Raw genomic sequence first — 20,486 nt, forward strand, 5'->3', positions numbered from 1 at the left:
CGGTGGCCGATGCCCGCCCCTTCGTACAAACACAAACTTACAGTTCTGCAGGTCTTGGGGTACGCAGGTCGGGTTCTACCCATGCTGCGAAGTGGGTATGGGGGCCAGGTCACCGAGCCTCTCCTGTAGTCTGACCAGGACTGCTGCAGGTTCTTCCTCTTGCCCCCTTGGGGCTGGTATGAACTCGGACGACCAGGGGTGCGCCGTACACCAACTCGGCCGTCGAGGCGTGCAGATCGTCTTTGGGCACCGTGCGGATGCCGAGTAGGACCCAGGGAAGCTCGTCCGCCCAGTTAACTCCTCGCAGGCGGGCCATGAGAGCCAACTTTAGGTGACGGTGGAAACGCTCCACCAGGCCTTTCGACTGTGGGTGGTAGGCAGTGGTGTGGTGCAGCTGTGTCTCCAAAAGGCTGGCCATAGCTGACCACAGGCTGGAGGTGAACTGGGCGCCTCTGTTGGAGGTAATGTGGGCCGGTACACCAAAGCGGGACACCCAGGTGGTGATCAGTGCCCGGGCGCAAGATTCGGAGGTGGTGTCGGTGAGTGGGATCGCCTCTGGCCATCTTGTGAACCGGTCCACGATAGTCAGGAGGTCCACGATATCCACATGAATGTGGTCGAAACGCCGGTGGGTGGGGTGGAACTGCTGCGGCAGAGCTTTGATGTGCCGCTGCACCTTGGCCGTCTGGAAGTGCATGCACGTTCTGGCCCATTCACTGACCTGCTTGCGGAGTCCGTGCCAAACGAACCTGCTGGAGACCATCCGGACGGTTGTCCTGATGGAGGGGTGCGCTAAGTTATGAATGGAGTCAAAAATGCGTCGCCGCCAAGGTGCCGGGACGACGGGATGGGGCTGGCCGGTGGCGACATCACAGAGTAGGGTCCTCTCACCTGGGCCTACGGGGAGGTCCTGGAGCTGCAAACCGGAGACTGCGGTTCTGTAACTCGGGATCTCCTCGACTGCCTGCTGCGCCTCTGCCAGCGCCTCAAAGTCTACCCCTTGGGAAAGGGCATGAATGTTAGGGCGAGAGAGCGCGTCTGCCACGACATTGTCCTTACCCGAGACGTGCCGGACATCCGTCGTGTATTCAGAGATGGAGGACAGATGGCGCTGCTGGCGGGACGACCAGGGATCGGACACCTTCGTGAACGTAAAGGTAAGCGGCTTGTGGTCCGTGAACGCGGTGAAGGGCCTACCTTCTAAGAAGTACCTGAAATGCCGGGTTGCCAGGTATAGCGCCAACAGTTCCCGGTCGAAAGCACTGTATTTGAGCTCAGGTGGCCGCAGGTGTTTGCTGAAAAACGCCAGGGGTTGCCAGCGACCCGCGATGAGTTGCTCCAGTACCCCACCGACTGCCGTGTTAGATGCGTCCACTGTGAGGGCAGTCAGGACGTCCATTCTGGGGTGCACTAGTATCGCGGCGTTTGCCAAGGTTCCTTTCGTTTTAATGAAAGCGGCGGCGGACTCCTCGTCCCAGGTAATGTCCTTGCCCGGACCCGACATCAGGGCGAACAGGGGGCGCATGATTCGGGCAGCTGAAGGGAGGAAGCGGTGGTAGAAATTGACCATACCTACGAATTCCTGAAGGCCTTTGATTGTGGTGGGTCGGGGGGAAATGGCGGACCGCGTCTACCTTAGCGGGCAGAGGGGTCGCCCCGTCTTTAGTAATCCTGTGGCCCAGGAAGTCGATGGTGTCGAGCCCGAACTGGCATTTGGCCGGGTTGATTGTTAGACCGTACTCACTCAGTGGGGCGTAGAGTTGACGGAGGTGGGACAGATGCTCCTGACGACTGCTGCTGGCTATGAGTATGTCGTCCAAATAGATGAATGCGAAGTCCAGGTCGCGTCCCACCGCATCCATTAACTGCTGGAACGTCTGTGCGGCATTCTTCAGGCCGAACGGCATGCGGAGGAACTCGAAAAGGCCCAACGGGGTGATGAGAGCTGTTTTGGGGACGTCGTCCGGATGCATCGGGATTTGATGGTATCCCCGGACGAGGCCTACCTTGGAGAAGATCTGTGCGCTGTGCAGGTTTGCTGCAAAGTCCTGAATGTGCGGCACAGGGTAGCGGTCCGGTGTTGTAGCCTCGTTCAGCCTGCGGTAGTCGCCGCATGGTCTCCAGCCCCCTGTCGCTTTGGGCACCATGTGCAGGGGGGAGGCCCATGGGCTGTCGGACTGCCGGATGATCCCCAATTCCTCCATCCTCTTGAACTCCTCCTTCGCCAGTCGGAGCTTGTCCGGGGGAAGCCGCCGAGCACGGGCGTGGAGGGGTGGTCCCTGGGTCGGGATGTGGTGCTGTACGCCGTGTTGGGGCATGCCTGCCGTGAACTGCGGTGCCAGAACCAATGGGAAATCCGCCAGGACTCTGGTGAAGTCGTTGTCGGACAGCGTGATGGAGTCGAGGTGAGGGGCTGGCAACTGGGCTGCACCCAGGGAGAACATCTGAAAGGTCTCGGCGTGGACCAGTCTCTTCCTGGGCAGGTCGACCAGTAGGCTGTGAGCCCGCAAAAAATCCACACCCAGAAGCGGTTGGGCTACGGAGGCCAGTGTGAAGTCCCACGTGAACCGGCTGGAGCCGAACTGTAGCTGCACCGTACGGGTGCTGTAGGTCCTTACCGTGCTGCCATTCACGGCCCTCGGGGGGAACCCGGTGCCCTGTTGCGGGTGTCGTAACTCGTCGGAGGTAAGACGCTGATCTCGGCACCGGTGTCGACCAAAAAACGGTGTCCTGACCTCTTGTCCCACACATACAGGAGGCTATCCCGATGGCCAGCCGCCGTAGCCATCAGCGGCGGCTGGCCCTGGCGTTTCCCGGGAACTTGCAGGGTGGGCTACAGTGGCGGGCTTCTGTGCCCCACCGCTGGTGGTAGAAACACCATTGTTCATTGGGGGAGACTGTACGAACTCCTCAACCTGGGCCACTATGTCCTGGTCGAGGGAGCTCACCACATAGTAGTAACGTGTGTCCTCTGAGGTTATCTGCCGAACGTGGAATTGGGCTTCTGCTTGCTGGAACCATAGGTGAGGTTGCAGCGTCCAGAAGCTTGGCAGTTTCAACGAAACCGCATGAACAGATGCGACGTCGGTCATCTCCGGTCCAAAAATCGTTTGGACTGTCGGGGTCACCAATTGTAGCGGTGTGCTACATGCAGCGCTAAAATAACGACACGGAGTCGGTAAACTGCAGTTAAAGAAGATTTTATTCAAACTTCACAGCCTTGCTTTAAAGCCTCCCTGATCCCGCCCTCCCTGGAGGCGGATGCTGTAGGGGGCACGTACTCACAAACACCCGCAGGCTTTCCCTTTGTTGGTGAAGCAGACCTGGCGCCCTTTTGGGACTGGCCTTTGTGCCAGCGTGCTGGCTATTTGTGAGCCGGTTCAAGTGCGCTAGGAAGTGGGTCGCCACAATAGTACTATTCAAGTCTTAGACATACGTAAAAATTTTGTAAAGGGAAGATACTTTCAAAAATAATTAGAAGTTTCTAAACATCAAAAATTACTATAAAGAGCAGTAAATAGTAAGAAAACTAAATTAAATAAATATTTGGTGTGACTACTGTTATGCCGTTGGCCCCCTCCATTGTGAAAATCGCAAGAACTCTAGTTAAGGGGGGTCAACTGACCCAAGAGAGAGAGACGTGCGGAAGACCACGTTCTCCCAAGAAGCAGAATAAAAGTGACTTTGACTATTGTCTCATGGAGACCACGTGAAAGGCCCTCGGGCAGGGTGGGCTGGTTGAGAGAGAGATCGCAATACCTGCAACTTGATTGACACCTGCGATCCCGTGAAGAAGTATAAAGGAGTGTCTGTGGGGAGGACCCTCAGACGCACCCAGATGCACCAAGGAAACACACGAAGGAGAAACGCTAGAAATCCTGCGACAGCGTTTTAATAGCTACAGCCGGTGGTGGGGTTCGTGTGCGTCCTTCCCTTGCCTGGGCTTGGCGACTTCACCACGGAAGACGGCCTAGCTACAGGGGAAGCCACAGATGAGAGTCCATTCCCCCAACGAGACTTCCGACTACCTCCTACAGGTTGGAAAACCTGTCGGGTAAATGCTTCATGTTCTCTGTCTTTCTAACAAAAGTGCACCAACGCGACACTTCCGCCGGCAACTAAGTGAAACTGCCGTGATCTAAAAGACTTTTAGATATCCAGCGAACGATATAAAATCTACATTACCCCTAGACGACGATCGAGCTTGTGTTTTGAATGATTATTATTACACCGGTGTTTTAGATTGAGTTTTGATGATCTGAATGTTTTGTATTAACCATACGTTTGTGCCCTTGTTGAATAAAACGTTTGAAAATAGTAGCATCCGACTCAGCTGATCCATCTATCTTTACTGGTAAGTTACCTGGTTACGGGGTTTTCGTAACAAGTGGGGTTCTCGTCCCGGATTTGAAACCAAACGGGAGGGTCAGTGAATCGGGCTGTAAGTCCAAATTTAAATCTGGTTACGCAGGTAGCCAGACGGGAAACCAGCAAAGATGGATGTGGAGGAATTTAGGAGAAACCCGACGGTAGAGGCGCTAGGGAAGGCTACAAAATCAGACTTGGTAAATTTGGCGCAGGCATTAGACCTCACAGCGGTGAAGCCAGCAATGAAAAAGCAGGAAGTGCGAAGGGTCATACAACAGCATTACGTTGGGAAGAAGGTGTTTGCAGCTGAGGATTTGGAAAATATTCCCGAAAGGAGATTAGTGAGTGGGACAAATCAGGCAGAGTTGGAGAAAGCAAGGCTGGAACATGAGTTTAAAATAAAGCAGCTAGAAGTAGAAGCAGCTGAGAAGGCTGCAGAGAGAGAGAGAGCTGAGAGGGAAAAAGAAGCCGAGAGAGCCGCACAGGAAAGGGCTGTGGAAAGAGAGCATGTGTTCAAACTAAAGCAGCTAGAAGTAGAAGCAGAAGAGAAAGAGAAACAAAGGAGCCATGAATTGGAGCTGGACAGGCGAAAGCAAGAGCGAAGAACTCAAGGGGAAGAGAGAGAGGAGGGGTTTGATATTAGTCGGGCGTTGAGGTTGGTCCCCCCGTTCGAGGAGACGGATGTTGATAGTTATTTCTTGCTTTTTGAAAAGGTGGCAGGGAATCAGCAGTGGCCCAGAGAGCAATGGGTGGCGTTGTTACAAAGTGTGTTACGAGGAAAAGCACAGCAGGTATATACCGCGCTGCCCCCGGAAAGGGACGGAAATTATGCTCGTAAAGGAGGCCATTCTCTGAGGTTACGAGTTAGTACCTGAGGCGTATAGACAAAGGTTCCGAAATTTAAAAAGAGGGTGGAATCAAACGTATACCGAGCTAGCCCATGAGAAGGGTGTGCTCTTGGACCGTTGGTGCACAGCTGAAAAGGTGGCCGAGGATTATGGGCGTCTCAGGGAGTTAGTTTTGATTGAGGAATTTAAAGGTTGCGTTCCGGAAGAGATCCGAATGTATTTAAATGAGAGGACGAATCAGTCCATCTCAGAGATGGCTAGGCTCGCAGATGAATATGCCCTAACCCACAAGACAAAGTTTTCCTCGCCAAAAAGTTACCCGAGAGACCGTCGGAATGGTAGGTAAAGTCCGCCGGCTAAGGGAGAAACTCCGCCGGGAGCTAGCACAAAAAGTGAGGATAACAGACAGGAAACCTGGAGATCTCCTGGTTTAAACTGTTTTAATTGTGGAAAGGTGGGACATATTGCATCAAAATGCACTGCTCCGAGGAAGGAGTCGGAACGAGGGAAAGCAGCTATTTCCATAGGCTGTGTTGCGTCGATCCGAAAATCGACAAGCAGGCCCCAGACAGATGGAATACAGGAGGGGCGGGAGACATTTAGGTCCGAAGGAACCGTGGCTTTGAAGGAAGGGGACCCCCCAATTCCCGTACGAATTTGGAGAGACACGGGGGCGGAACTATCGTTAATTAGCCGTAATGTGTTAAAATTCGGCCCTCGCACGGGGGAGGTAGCCCTTAGAGGTATCGGGAACCGAACCGAGGTCGTGCCTTTGCATAGGGTCTTTCTAGATTGTGAGTTGGTGTCGGGTCCAGTAGATCTGGGGGTTCTGCCGGAGTTGCCGGGAGAAGGAGTGGACGTCCTTCTGGGTAACGACCTAGCGGGTGGGAAGATGGGTGCCGCCGTGAAGCTGACCACCCAGCCCGTGAGAGTTGAAGACCCTCCCTCAGAAAAAAAATTCTATCCCGCATGTGCGGTCACTCGCAGCATGTCGAAAAGGGCCGCTGAGACCGAGAGCGGGTGGAATCTGGCCAGTTTTGATTTGGCCGAAACTTTTTTACCGACTATGTACCAACGAGAGTCCGAGGAAAGGAAAACGGAGAGTAGGGAGGAACGAGTGGGAAATCGGGAAGAGGTAGACCGGTCCTTAGCCAGAAGAGAGTTTGTACGGGAACAGAATGGTGACGAGGAGCTGGTAGCCTTGAGAGAGTCGGTTCTCTCCGAGACTGAACTGGAGGCAGAGCCAGAGGGTTATTATCTCCAGGAGGGGGTGTTGATGAGGAAGTGGAGACCCCCTGCGGTGCAGGCCGATGAGGACTGGGCGGTGCTACATCAGATAGTAGTCCCGAAAGTATATCGGGACGACATTCTTGACTTAGCCCATAAGGGACCTTTAGGCGGGCATTTAGGAATAAAGAAGACCGTGGAGCGGGTTCAGAGAGAATTCTATTGGCCCAATCTGAGAAAAGATGTTACTGAGTATTGTAAAAGATGTCATACCTGCCAGGTGGTGGGTAAGCCGAATCAAGTTATCCCTAAGGCCCCCCTCCGACCTATTCCCGCATGTGAGGAGCCTTTCTCCCGAGTCATTGTGGATTTTGTGGGACCCTTACCTAAAACTGCGAGTGGGCGGCAGTATATCATGACCCTGATGTGTGCCGCTACACGATTTCCCGAGGCCGTGCCTCTGGGTAGTATTAGGACCTCTGCGGTGGTGAAGGCCCTTATCAAATTCTTTACCACCGTGGGGCTACCCAAGGAGATAATCAGACCAGGGAAGTACATTCACGTCGAGCGCATTTCGGCAGATGATGACCCAGCTCGGGGTGAAGCAGATTATGGCCTCTGCGTACCACCCGGAGTCACAGGGAGCGTTGGAAAGGTTCCACGCTACCCTAAAGACCATGCTTAAAGCTTATTGCCAGGAGAACGTTCGAGACTGGGATGAGGCTTTACCCCTTTTGTTATTTGCCGTACGAGATACAGTGCAGTGCTCCCTGGGGTTCAGTCCGTTCGAGCTGGTTTTCGGTCACAGGCCCAGGGGACCCCTAACCCTACTGAAAGAAAAATGGTCTAACCCGACCGCCCAAGTCAGTGTGGTCGACTATGTGCTGAAATTCCGGGAAAGGCTGCGTCAAGTATGCGCCTTGGCAAACGAAAACCTTAAAGCCTCTCAGGAAAAAATGGGTCAGTGGTATAACAAGAGAGCGAAAGAACGAGAGTTTCACGTGGGCGACCGGGTCCTGGTCCTATTCCCGGTAGCTACTCACCCCCTGGGGGCGAGGTTTCAAGGACCATATACAGTGCGTAAGAAAATAGACTCGCTGAATTACGTGATCGAAACCCCCGACCGACGAAAGCCGACCCAGTTAGTTCACGTGAACATGATAAAAGGGTATCACGAACCCACCCCCACGGTTGTTGGCGCGGCCATGAAAGCCGATGAGGTAGAAGGGGATGGTAAGGAGGAACCAGAACGGTTCGACAAGATAGGTATAGTCCCTACCAGATTAGAGAACTCTGTTGTATTGGCGAATCTTGCGGGTAAAGTTGGCCACTTAAAGCCTGAACAGCGGGAGCAGGTAATACAGCTCGTTAACCGGCACGCAGACTTATGTCCAGATGTTCCCCGAAGGTGTAATGGGACGCAACATGATGTGATAGCTACCTCAACCCAACCTATTAAACAAGCCCCTTATCGGATGAATCCTGAAAAGAGCCAGCTGGTAGAGAAGGAGATTGAACATATGCTAGCTGCTGGGATAATCCGCGAATCCTCTTCCGCGTGGGCTTCTCCTTGCGTGGTTGTCCCAAAGCCGGACGGGACCATAAGATTCTGTACCGATTATCGGAAGGTCAACGCGGTTACCCAGACCGATGCTTACCCTCTTCCCCGGGTGGATGATTGCATTGATCAACTGGGGAAGGCAAGGTACATCACAAAAATTGACTTGCTAAAGGGGTACTGGTGCGTTCCTTTAACGGACAGGGCTCGAGAGATTTCAGCCTTTGTCACCCCGTCTGGGTTGTACGAGTACAACGTTATGCCGTTTGGGATGAAAAATGCCCCAGGGACATTTCAGCGGATGATAGACGCTGTGATAAAGGGGTTAACCCACACCAAGGCTTATCTTGACGATGTGGTAGTTTGGAATGACACCTGGGAGGAGCATCTGGGGGCTGTAGAAAGTTTGTTTACCCGAATGTCGGCAGCCCACCTTACTGTAAACCTCGCCAAGAGTGAGTTTGGTCATGCCACGATCACCTATCTGGGGTATGTGGTGGGAGACGGGCAGTTGGCCCCTGTGCAGGCGAAGGTCCGGGCTATTTCCGAGGTCCCGGTACCCTCCAATAAAAGGGCCCTGAGGAGGTTTCTGGGCATGGTGGGATACTATCGGAAATTCTGTAAAAATCTTGCGGACATTGCGCTCCCCCTTACAAAATTACTGCAGAAGGAGGAAAAATTTGAGTGGGGTCATTCTTGTCAGAATGCCTTTGAAAAGTTAAAAGCCGTATTGTGCCATGACCCGGTGTTAAAAGCGCCCGATCTGTTAACCCCCTTCTCCTTGGCCACGGACGCCAGCGATGAGGCGGCAGGAGCAGTCCTATTGCAGCAAGCGGGGGATGGAGTGGAGCACCCGGTAGCATATTTCTCTCGGAAGTTCAATAGACACCAGAGGAATTACTCTACCGTGGAAAAGGAATTGTTAGCGCTTGTGTTAGCGATACAACATTTCGAAGTGTACATTTGTCCGGCGCAAAGACCCCTAGTGGTCTATACCGATCACAACCCGCTGGTATTCTTGGACAATATGAAAAATAAAAACAGAAGGTTATTAAGCTGGAGTCTGATGCTACAAGAATTTGATATTAAGATCCAGCACATAAAGGGGAGTGATAATGTGCTAGCGGATTGTTTATCCAGGTGCTGAGTTAAGTATACGATGTATGGCACGGTAGGGTAAGGTATTAAGGAAAAGGGGCACTGTACTTGTTACCTGTTTAGATACTGACTTGAATGTATAACAGTAGTACTCTGTGAAGAGAAAAGCTTGTGTAGTATGTAGATTCAAAAAAAAAAATAATTCCTGTGTCAACCTGTTTTTAACCGCTGGTTAAAAACCCATTATGGGGGGAGGTGTTATGCCGTTGGCCCCCTCCATTGTGAAAATCGCAAGAACTCTAGTTAAGGGGGGTCAACTGACCCAAGAGAGAGAGACGTGCGGAAGACCACGTTCTCCCAAGAAGCAGAATAAAAGTGACTTTGACTATTGTCTCATGGAGACCACGTGAAAGGCCCTCGGGCAGGGTGGGCTGGTTGAGAGAGAGATCGCAATACCTGCAACTTGATTGACACCTGCGATCCCGTGAAGAAGTATAAAGGAGTGTCTGTGGGGAGGACCCTCAGACGCACCCAGATGTACCAAGGAAACACACGAAGGAGAAACGCTAGAAATCCTGCGACAGCGTTTTAATAGCTACAGCCGGTGGTGGGGTTCGTGTGCGTCCTTCCCTTGCCTGGGATTGGCGACTTCACCACGGAAGACGGCCTAGCTACAGGGGAAGCCACAGATGAGAGTCCATTCCCCCAACGAGACTTCCGACTACCTCCTACAGGTTGGAAAACCTGTCGGGTAAATGCTTCATGTTCTCTGTCTTTCTAACAAAAGTGCACCAACGCGACACTTCCGCCGGCAACTAAGTGAAACTGCCGTGATCTAAAAGACTTTTAGATATCCAGCGAACGATATAAAATCTACATTACCCCTAGACGACGATCGAGCTTGTGTTTTGAATGATTATTATTACACCGGTGTTTTAGATTGAGTTTTGACGATCTGAATGTTTTGTATTAACCATACGTTTGTGCCCTTGTTGAATAAAACGTTTGAAAATAGTAGCATCCGACTCAGCTGACCCATCTATCTTTGCTGGTAAGTTACCTGGTTACGGGGTTTTCGTAACACTACCCTTTCAAACTGTGTCAATTCTCTTAGGTACACTATTGTGGAGTTTTATAAGAAAATCAGCTGGTAGATTGTCCCAAGCATCTTGGAGTTCTTCAGATTTTGGCTGTCCCACTTGCTTCTGTCCATCTAGGTAATCCCAGACAGCCCTGATGTTGTTGAGTTCAGGGCTCTGGAGGCCATACCATCTGTTGCAGAACTCCTTGTTCTTTTGAGAGTCTTACTCATAGAAGAGTACAGCACAGAAACAGCTCATGTAGTCCATGTTGAACTGTTCAAACTGCCTACTCTCATCGATCTACACTCAGACCATACAGACCATAGTTCTCCATACCTCTATTATCATGCACCTATCCAAACTTCTCAGAAGTTGCAATTAAGCTTGCATGCTGCAGCTCACTCCACTCTCTCACAACCCTCTGAGTGAAGAAGTTTCCTCTCATGTTCCCCTTAAACTTTTCACCTTTAATCTATGACCTCATGTTGTGGTTCCACCCAATCTCAGTGGAGAAAACTTGCTTGCATTTACCCTATCCCTAACCCTCAATTTTGTATACCTCTATCAAATTTCCCATTAATCTTCTACATTCCATGGAATAAAGTCTTAACCTATTCAATTTTACTTATAACTCAGTTCCTCCAGTCCCAGCAACATCCTTGTAAGTTTTCTCTATACTCTTTCAACTTTATTTACATCGTTTCTGTAGGTAGGTAACCAAAGCTGCACACAATACTTAGGCCTCACCAACATCTTACACAACTTTAACATAACATCCCATTCTGTATGCAATACTTTGATTTATGAAGGTCAAAGTGCCAAAAGCTTTCTTTATGACCCTATTTACCTGTGGCACCAGTTTCAAGGAATTATCGATCTGTATTCCCAGATCCTCCTGTTCTACTGCACTCCTCAGTGCCCTACCATTCACTATGTAAGGCCTACCTAGGTTGGTCCAACCGAAGTGCAAAACCTCACTTGTTGGCATTATTTCCTGGACATTTCCACTTGACATGATTAACTTATTATTATTTAATTATTTATGGTTTTATATTTCTACACTATTCTTGGTTGGTGTGGCTGTAACGAAACCCAATTTCCCTTGGCATCAATAAAGTATGTCTGTCTGTTAAATTCCAACTGCCATTTTCAGCCTATTTTTTCCACCTGGTCCAGATCCCACTGCAAGCTCTGATAATCTTCGTTGTTGTTTTGTACACCCTGAAACTTGATGTCATCTGCAAATTTGCCAATTCAGTTATCATACAGATCATTGATCGAGATGACAAACAACAGACCCAACAACAAACCCTGCAGCACCTCACTAATCACAGGCCTCCAGTCTGAGAGGCAACTATCTACTACCACTCTCTGGCTTCTCCCACAAATGTCTAATCCAATTTACTACCTCATCTTGAATGCCAAGCAACTGAACTTTCTTGACCTACCTCCCATATGGGACCTTGTCAAATGCTTTGCTGAAGTGAACACAGACAGTCCACTGCCTTGTCTTCATCAACTTTCCTGGTAACTTCCTCAAAAAACTCGGAGGAATGGCTTTTGGCAGCAATTCTTCCATGAAAAGCACTTCTGACAAGACTTCTCCAGACTATAAAGAGTGTACTTAGGTGCCAGTAGTTTCTGTGAGTTCAGAGCTGATTGGAGTGCTGGACTTATTCTGATTTAGAAGGGACATCAGTTTGATACATCTTTCATCTGCAGCATTCAGCTTCCATAGCTGACCACTATTTCTGGTCTTTAACCTTGCCTGTTTCTTTGTGCTTCTTCAGAAGAGCTTGTCTGCTGTGAAATTTCTGCTCTGGAGAGTCCTTGCTGATGCAGGATGATCACCTTGTGTCCTGTTTCTGTGCTCACTCTTGCCATGGTATAAGAATTGATGATTTGAAGGTTAAACTGTCACATGTGCTACACCCTCACCTTTTAATGCAGTTGAGCTTCACTGTTTGATTCCTTTGACACCCGTTTCTGTTTCAGTTAATCAGTTTAATTCATTCAACTCATTATGTCACTGATCATTAGCATCTGTTTGTTATCTTTGTTTAATCATGCACTGGGCTACATATCTAAAAAAGTAATCAAGTTTTTATTTGAAATGTGGTCTATTAATGATATTTTTTGAAAACAAAAAAAATCTTTTTTGGAAAATGAATATCTGAAAATATAAAATTTGCCCTATTCTACTAATACACCAATACAGAAGACAAAAAGTAAACAACTAAAACAAAATTTATATCAAAATCTAAGGCACCCAAAATTTTTGCACAGCACTGTGTGGAGTCCAGTTCTCTTTATAATTTTCCTCTCATTTCATTATGTAAGTGTTGCCAGGAATTACTGCCAACCCTAGTAGATTAGCCTGGGAAGGTGGTAATGAAATTTCTTGAATTGCTGCAGTACCTGACCTTATAGGATTTTTAGGCTAGTGATGATGTGAAAAACTGGTATTATTGCATACCATAATTTGAAACATCCGACTTGGATTACGCTTGCGTTTTTCAAGTATAATCCTTTGCATTTGCTGCAGTGACCCGCAATCCAACTACATTCCTACTGATGGCAGCAGACATGGTATCAACAAAGCTGAGACAATTATTTTATTTGCTGGCATTAACCACAATGGTACAAAACAATTCATCAGATTTAGCTCAGGTCAAGGAGAGACATTTACGAACCTGGAGGCTGACTGCTGGTAGACTCAACTGGAGGTGGAGGTGGAGGCGGTGGTGGGGGTGGTGGAGGACCACTCATTGGTGTCAGTAATTCTGGTGGAGGGAGTTCTACAGATGACAGCGGGAGATTAGTATTCTGTTGATCTGAAATGAGAAACAAGCATTGTGAATCGTCATAGTGCCATGCTATAATTATTTTGCATAACGAGTGAAAAAAATGACATACTCAGGAAGCAGAGATAGTTAATATGTTTCAGGTCAATGACTTAATCTATGTAAGATAAATGAGAAGATGATAATGTTTTAAGCTGCAGAAAGGGGAAAGGATGAAAGGAGCAATTAGACTTCCTGTGATACTGCGGAGAGCAGGTGACACAGAGCAGGTGACACATGTTGGTGCCACGAAGAGGGTTATGAATTTTTGTTAATTGTAGCAGATCTGTCTATTCGAGATGCAAAGGCAGGAGAGGAATAAAAGCAGGAGGGAGAAAATATTCTGGTACAATGAGATGCAGAACATAGTCTTTGTTGGAATTCTTAGACAAAAGCAAATGCAGGGAATATTCAGCAGATTATGTACCATCCAGAGTTGGGGAAACTGGAGTTATCTTTCATCAGAGCTGGCCAGTTCTGCAACTGACTAGAAAGATTGCTTACCTAAAATTCTGAATTCACTGAGGTTTGAAATACCAAGACAGAAAATTAAGTGCTGTTCCTCCTCATGCTTACTTTGCGACTTCATTAGAATGGTGCACTATGGCAATAAAGAATGTAGAGGCAAGCAACTGAAAATGACTGAACTAGGCAGTGCAAAACAGTTCCCCAATCTGTGGTTGTTGCCACACATGAGCTACTGCTTAGGTCCTGGAACAGTGAGGAAATACAAACCTTATCTTTGCTCTGGCTGAAAAGTAGCAATGTAGGAAATCAAAGACATGATTCACTGTGTTGTTAACTATGACAAAGGAAATGTCATGGATTAGGGAAAGAAAGAAATCTAAGAGGAACTAGTATGTAAAATACCATTAGAACAGCGTCACAGAAACTGAAGGAATGCTAACAAAACTCCTTACAGGAGGTAGGAGATGTGATCAAAATAGCCATGGAAATCAAAGGTTTGTCAGGGATATTGGTCACTAATCTAACCCCTGAGAATGAGACAGAGAAGACAAGAAATGGAAAAGTCAGGAATGAAGACATTGATAAAGATATTCTGTCAACTGAGAAGACAGTTGATTCCTCTATACACAGGCCTCTTTATCTTCCTCTGGAACTGGATCCTTCCTCATTAGGAGACCAAAGCTAGTGCGGATTGGAAATAACATCTCCTTGCTGACAATCAACACTGGCGCACCTCAAGGATGCATGCTCTACTCCCTATATACCAATGACTGTGTGGCTAGGCACAGCTCAAACGCTATCTATAAATTTGTTATTGGCAGAATTTCAGATGGTGGCAAGGTGGTGTACAGGACTGAAATAGATCAGCTGGTTGAGTGGTGCAACACGAAGGGGAAGTTGAGGGAACAGCAAAGTTCCTGGGTGTCAACATCTCTGAAAATCTATCCTGGGTCCAACATATTGTTGCAATTAGAAAGAAGGCACCACATTGGCTATATTTCATTAGGAGTTTGGGGAGACTTGGTACATCATCAAAGATGCCAGCAAATTTCTACAGATGTACTTTGGAAAGCATTTTATCTGGTTGTCCCACTCTCTGATATGGAGTGGCAACTGCACAGGATCAGAAAAAGCTTCAGAAGGTTACAATCTCAGCTAGCTCTATCATGGGCACGAACCTCCCCAACATCACGAACATCTTCAAAACGTGATACCTCAAAAACGCTGCATCCAGCATTAAGGAGCTCCATCAGCCTGAATATGCCCTTATCGCTGCCATCAAGGAGGGGGTACAGGAGTCTGAAGACGCATACTCAACATTTTAGAAATAGCTTCTCAACCACTGCATCAGATTTCTGAATGGATAATGATCCAATTTAGACTACCTCACAATTGTTTTCTTTTCTTGCAATACTTAATACAGTGAATTTAGATTTTCTTATATCGTAATTTATAGTTTATTATATACTGCTGCTGCAAAACAACATATTTTATGATATATGCCAAGGATAGCAAATCTGATTCTGATTCAAATTCCAGGAACTAAGATGTTTAGAGAAAGAGGGAGTCATTTGGTCTACTAGCAGGAAATTGTTAAAATATTTTAGAGCTTGAAAACAGACAGGTTCATCAACATGGCATATCTTGAAAATTTACTCTGCTGAGTTGTTCTCAGTGTGTGGGAATAATAATATATAGATTTATCAATTACACAGTAGCAACCGTAGACCGCATCATGTTACCTGGACCATTTGTGTAAACTGGTTCAATACTGAAACTTGGCAGTTCAGGCATATTGCTTCCTGGTACAGAGGGTGCAATACCCGGACCTAGATCGGCACTGTACATGAGGTCATCTGCAATGCCAGGCAAATCCGGGAGGTAGGATGGTACATCTATCTCTGGGACCTGACCCAGGTTAGGTACATAGAAATAATTCTCAGTTGTCTGAAACACACAAAAAAGATACCATATTACACCAAGCAACTGAGTCCCTAATGAACAAATCACCAGTAGAAGGAAGTATATCCCATAACCAGACAGCCAATATAAACCTGACAGAACTAAGGCAAACTTCTCAGCATCAGTTAGAAAAAGGATGTTCTGATAATGCAAAGAATTTGCAGAAATTAACATATATTGTGACAATCTAATACAAACAGAACTCTGTTACTATTTCCTATCACATAAAGAATGTGTGAAACTAACGAGATAATCATTGTGTTCAGCTAATAAAGCAGTGTAGTTTTCAATAATTACAAATTAATGTGTAGACATCTTCCTTTCTTCACCCATTAAGTGAAACCTGCAGAAGATGGCTGGTGGTAGATAAATACTAGTTGTCCATATATAAATCACTGCTCATTACATGATAAAAATCACATTCCTCATTATACTTGAGTTTAATTGTGGCAGATTGTGTCATGTAGCTGAGTGGACAGAGATATAAGCTTTTCAAAATGATAAAAAATTCTCTACATTTACCCGTCTTTCAAGCTGCTCCCTCTTGGTAATAGAGAGTGGCGCATCAAATGGCTTCTCCTCTTTCTCAGTCTCTAGTGCAGTGTGAGTCTTTGTGACAGCACCAGCTAATGGATCTAATAGAACATATTTCTTGTAGCTGTAGGGAGGAGCAGAAGAATACTGTGTGGTTCAATATTAGCTTCTAGAGAGAAAAGAACAAGACTGCATAGCTAAGCACAAGCTGCATGTCAACAAAAGTATATATTTTTTGTACATTCTTGATAAAAATTCCATTGCAATAATGTCCAGAATTCCTAACTGATGCATTAGAAAGCAGTCATAAAAGTTTAATCGACATTGGGACCAGTTCAGCATTTCCATTTCCATGGGCATCTCAGTGAAATACACAAACTAGTGCCAGTTATCACAGACTCTTAAGGATAGTTTATGTTCAATGAAAAATGCATTCAGGTACCCACTTTGTTTAAGAGCCTACATTGAGAGCTTGAAGTAACCTCTAAATAATTTGTATCTCCTCCAGGCATTACAGCAATAGCTCTCATAGGAATAGTATTTCAGCCAGAAATGAAACCTGTGAATGCATTTCATACTAATTTCATTTGTTCCATCGAAGATTTATATAATTTTCTTCTTTAAAGGATGAGTAGAAATTAAGGTTGAGAACAGTTCCTTTATGTTAATTTCAAAATGATTAAATGTCTTAGCAAGATAAATTAATTTCAAAATGTTTAGTAAAAATAATACATTTTATCCTAAACCTATAAACTTGAGTTTAAATTTATGCACTTAGTTCATGACTGTCTTTATGCAGATTAAAAAAAGGCTACTGCTATATTCAAGTTTTCCAATTCTTTGTCAATGAAATTTATCATTTTTGATCCCATTCAGGACATATAACATTACATAAGTACAGTAGTAATTTTAAGTATTGCACTGTACTGCTGCCACAATAAGAAACTAATTTTGTAACATATGTGAGCCATGATAAACCCGATTCTGATATGGGTTTCTATTAGAAAGTGAGAAGGGAGACAGAGAGGGGGATCATGGTTGGGAGAAGGGGAAAGGTGAAGGGAGAGAGTGGGCAGCACCAGAGAAACATTCTGTAATGATCAATAAACCAATAGTTTGGAATCAAATGACCTTGCCTGGTGTCTCAGGACTGGGTGTGCCTGCACCCTCACAGCCACCACGCCTGGGACGACTCCTCTTGCACCTGTTCCATTCCCCTCCCATGGCATTCTACCCTTGCCATTCCCAACATCTTTTGCTCCCGCTAGATTTACAAATTTGTTCTCAGCTCTATGTTGACAAATTTAGTATCGTGGAAAAGTCTTAGGCAGCCTAGCTATACGTATGAGTTTAAGGCTTTTGCACATTACATAGAGAGAATAAATATACCACAAAAAAATTGGCGTTCCCTTCTTTGGATCAATGATACCTACGGGTTCTCAGTTGTGTTGAAAAGCAGAAGAGAACTGATGGAGCTGATATTTCGTGGAAGGCTTCCCAGCCCTTCCTCCGTTTCATTGTCCTCCCGTGACTTTGTGTTCAAACACACAGGATAAAGCTTTGCTTTCTCCTAAAGGAAATTAAGGAAATAGCTAAATTAAGTTTAGTCGCTAACCGTTGAATAGCACTAGAAACACCATTTGCTCTTAATAAGTTGGCTGCTAATAAGTTCACTGGAATGACAAGACCAATCTCTGATATCACAGCAATAGCACAGGGGAGATTGGCCTCTCTTCATTGTTGAGTCCTGGCAGAGTAAATACAGTCAGGCAATCAGACTTCTCAGGCAAGAGGGATTTATCTCATGTCCTTTCAACCTGGAGACAGCCTATCACACTGAGGAGCTCCCAAAACTCCAAAAGCAAAATTTTCATCACCTTGTCATGGAGTTAGCTCCAGAAGACCTAAAAATGACTAATGTACCATTACTTAATGGCTGCAAAGACAAGCCAGGAAAATACAGGCTGATTAAGCCCAACATTGGGCAATGTAATGGAGGGGATTCTGAAGAATACGATCTACCAGCATTGGGATAGACAAGGACTAATAAGAGACAGTCATCATGGTTTTCTGCATGGGAAGTTGTACCTCTGTTAATCACACAAAATGCTGGAAGAACTCAGCAGGCCAGGCAGCATATAAGAAAAGAGTACAGCTGACGTCAACTGAATGTTTTTTCTAGATGCTGCCTAGCCTGCTGAGTTCCTACAGCATTTTGCGTATTGCTCAGATTTCCAGCATTTACAGATTTTCTCGTTTGTGACAAATTTTGTTTTGAAGAGGTAACCAAGAGGATTGATGAGGCAAGACAGTGGACATTGTCTACATGGATTTTTAACAAGGTCCAACATTGAAGGCTGGTCTGGAAAGTTAAAATACATGGGATCCAGAGAGAGCTGAGTGGATAGTTAATTGCCTTGGGGATGGGAAGCGGAGGGTAATGGTGGACTTAATGTTCAAAGACTATAATTTTTGTTTTTCTTGTTAATGCTGCTTATATCATACTATATGCCTGTAATGGTACTACTGCAAGTAAGTTTCTTGTTGCACCTCTGTGTACACCTGTACTTACAGATATGACACTAAACTAAACTTGAATTTTGGAAGTATACCTTTCAGATTGGAGTCCTGTGACAAGTTGTATGCCACAGAGACCAATGCTTTTCATTGTTTATCATTTATATAAACAATTTAGATGATAAGGTACAATTAAATTTGGAGATGATACTAAAATAGGTGGTAATGTACACAGTGAAAAAAGTTATCAAAAGTTACAGGGGAATCTACATCAGCTATAAAAGGGACCAAAATGGCAAATGGCATTCAATTCAGATTATTGTGAGGGGAACTGGGAGTAAAGGAATTTAAGAGTACAACTACATACTGTAGTTTCCTGAAAGTATTGTCACAAGTTGACAGGGTTGTGAAGAACAGATGTTGCACAATGATTTTTATTAGTTAAGACAATAAGTTTAGGAGTTGGGATGTTATGCTACAGTTGTGCAAGAAGTTGCTGAGGCTGCACACGAAGTATTGTGTAGCTTTGGCCACCTTGTTATAGGAAATATATCATTAAGCTGTAAAAAGAGCTAAGAATATTTACAAGTGAAAAACGATCTACTGCTTTCCCAGTGTTAATGACGAATAAACTTCTCAGGCTTCCAGCTGGGTACAGGTATCGATTTCAACAATGTTTCGATGACAAACTCTGTCATCTTCATCAGGGACGATGGCTGGGTATGTCTTGTCCGGTGGTATTTATACCCCTGTCATCCACCCCTCCTGATTGGATGAGGAACATCGATACCTGTACCTGGCTGGAAGCCCGAGAAGAGTTTATTCAAAGATTTACAAGAATATTGCCAGGACTCTTAAGACCACGGTGTGGACCCTGGAAAAAAGAAATTTTAGAAATAAGATGAGGAAAAGTTTCTTCTTTACTCTCAATGTAATAGCTTTTAGAAATGCTATACTCTGGAGGACTGAAGACTCAGTTACTGAGTTCATTTAAAACAGTTTTATACTGTAGATTTCTGACGGATTCAAGGGATATGAAGACTGTCCTGGAAAATGGTGAAATTATCAACCATGATCTTGCTAAATGGCAGGACAGGTTTCGAGAACCAGATGTTCTCAAGTACTCTAAATATAGAGAACTTTGGAAAATTAAGATCAGTACTCAACTACCTCACTAGCCACCTTTAAAACACCAAGATACAGTTCATAAGAACGCACACAGATGTCAGCCCATAGATCCAACAATCAACTTTGCCCATGCCCGGATGACTGTTCTTTTCCAAAGTTCTCCCCCTCTTCCAATTCTCAATTTACATTTACTTCTGGTATGTTGCTCAGACTGGTGGAAAATATAATTTTAATTTATTTCTCTTTTTTTTAAACATTATTAATTCCCGAGATTCACAATAAGACCATTGCTAATTTTATTAGTATTGTTCTTTTAATACAAACACTTACTGTGCTTTTAAAAAAATTTCTGGCTAGCTTTATCTCAGTCTTATTTATTAAAAAATTTTTAATCACTTGCTTCTGACTAGTGATGGTATTAAATCAACTATCTCAATAGTATACTATTGACGCAAAGACAATGTCAATGATCATTAATAGAGTCACAAAAAAAAAACAAGGGTTTATTGCTCAAATACATTGTAAGTATTGATTGATAGAGACCTACCCAACCTAATCCGAGCTCCAATCATAGCCCTGCTTTAAAGTTTTATCCAGTACACCTCCGTATGTTTTTAAAATATGCTGAGACTTTTTGTCCCATCCACCCTTTCAGGCAGTGGGTTCCAAACTCCCACCTTTATTTCTGGATAAGAACACTATTCATTTCCCCTTTAAACCTCCCAAATGCTTAAAAATCTATATGGCACTAGTTTTGACCCAACCAGTCAGGGAAATTGATCCTTCCTGTTTACTCACTTAGGTCCTGTGTAATTAAATATACCTCAATTAATTCTGCTCTCTGCCTCCTCAG

At 45.6% G+C, this 20,486-nt stretch overlaps 1 protein-coding gene across 3 annotated transcripts in view; it reads right to left on the bottom strand.

The window, feature by feature from the left end:
• The window catches only part of wash1 (WAS protein family homolog 1), a 43,951-nt gene that overhangs the window by 6,322 nt on the left and 17,143 nt on the right, over positions 1–20,486 (bottom strand). For all 3 annotated transcript variants that reach the window (XM_073059383.1, XM_073059381.1, XM_073059382.1), the window contains exons 5-8: positions 17,422–17,558; positions 15,977–16,112; positions 15,235–15,439; positions 12,875–13,015 (exon numbers count right to left, since the gene is read on the bottom strand). In XM_073059383.1, coding sequence (XP_072915484.1) covers positions 12,875–13,015; positions 15,235–15,439; positions 15,977–16,112; positions 17,422–17,558 — 619 coding nt within the window. The remainder of the gene's footprint in view (positions 1–12,874; positions 13,016–15,234; positions 15,440–15,976; positions 16,113–17,421; positions 17,559–20,486) is intronic.

This window comes from Hemitrygon akajei, chromosome 10 (genome assembly GCF_048418815.1).
Source record: "Hemitrygon akajei chromosome 10, sHemAka1.3, whole genome shotgun sequence".
NCBI lineage: Eukaryota > Metazoa > Chordata > Chondrichthyes > Myliobatiformes > Dasyatidae > Hemitrygon > Hemitrygon akajei.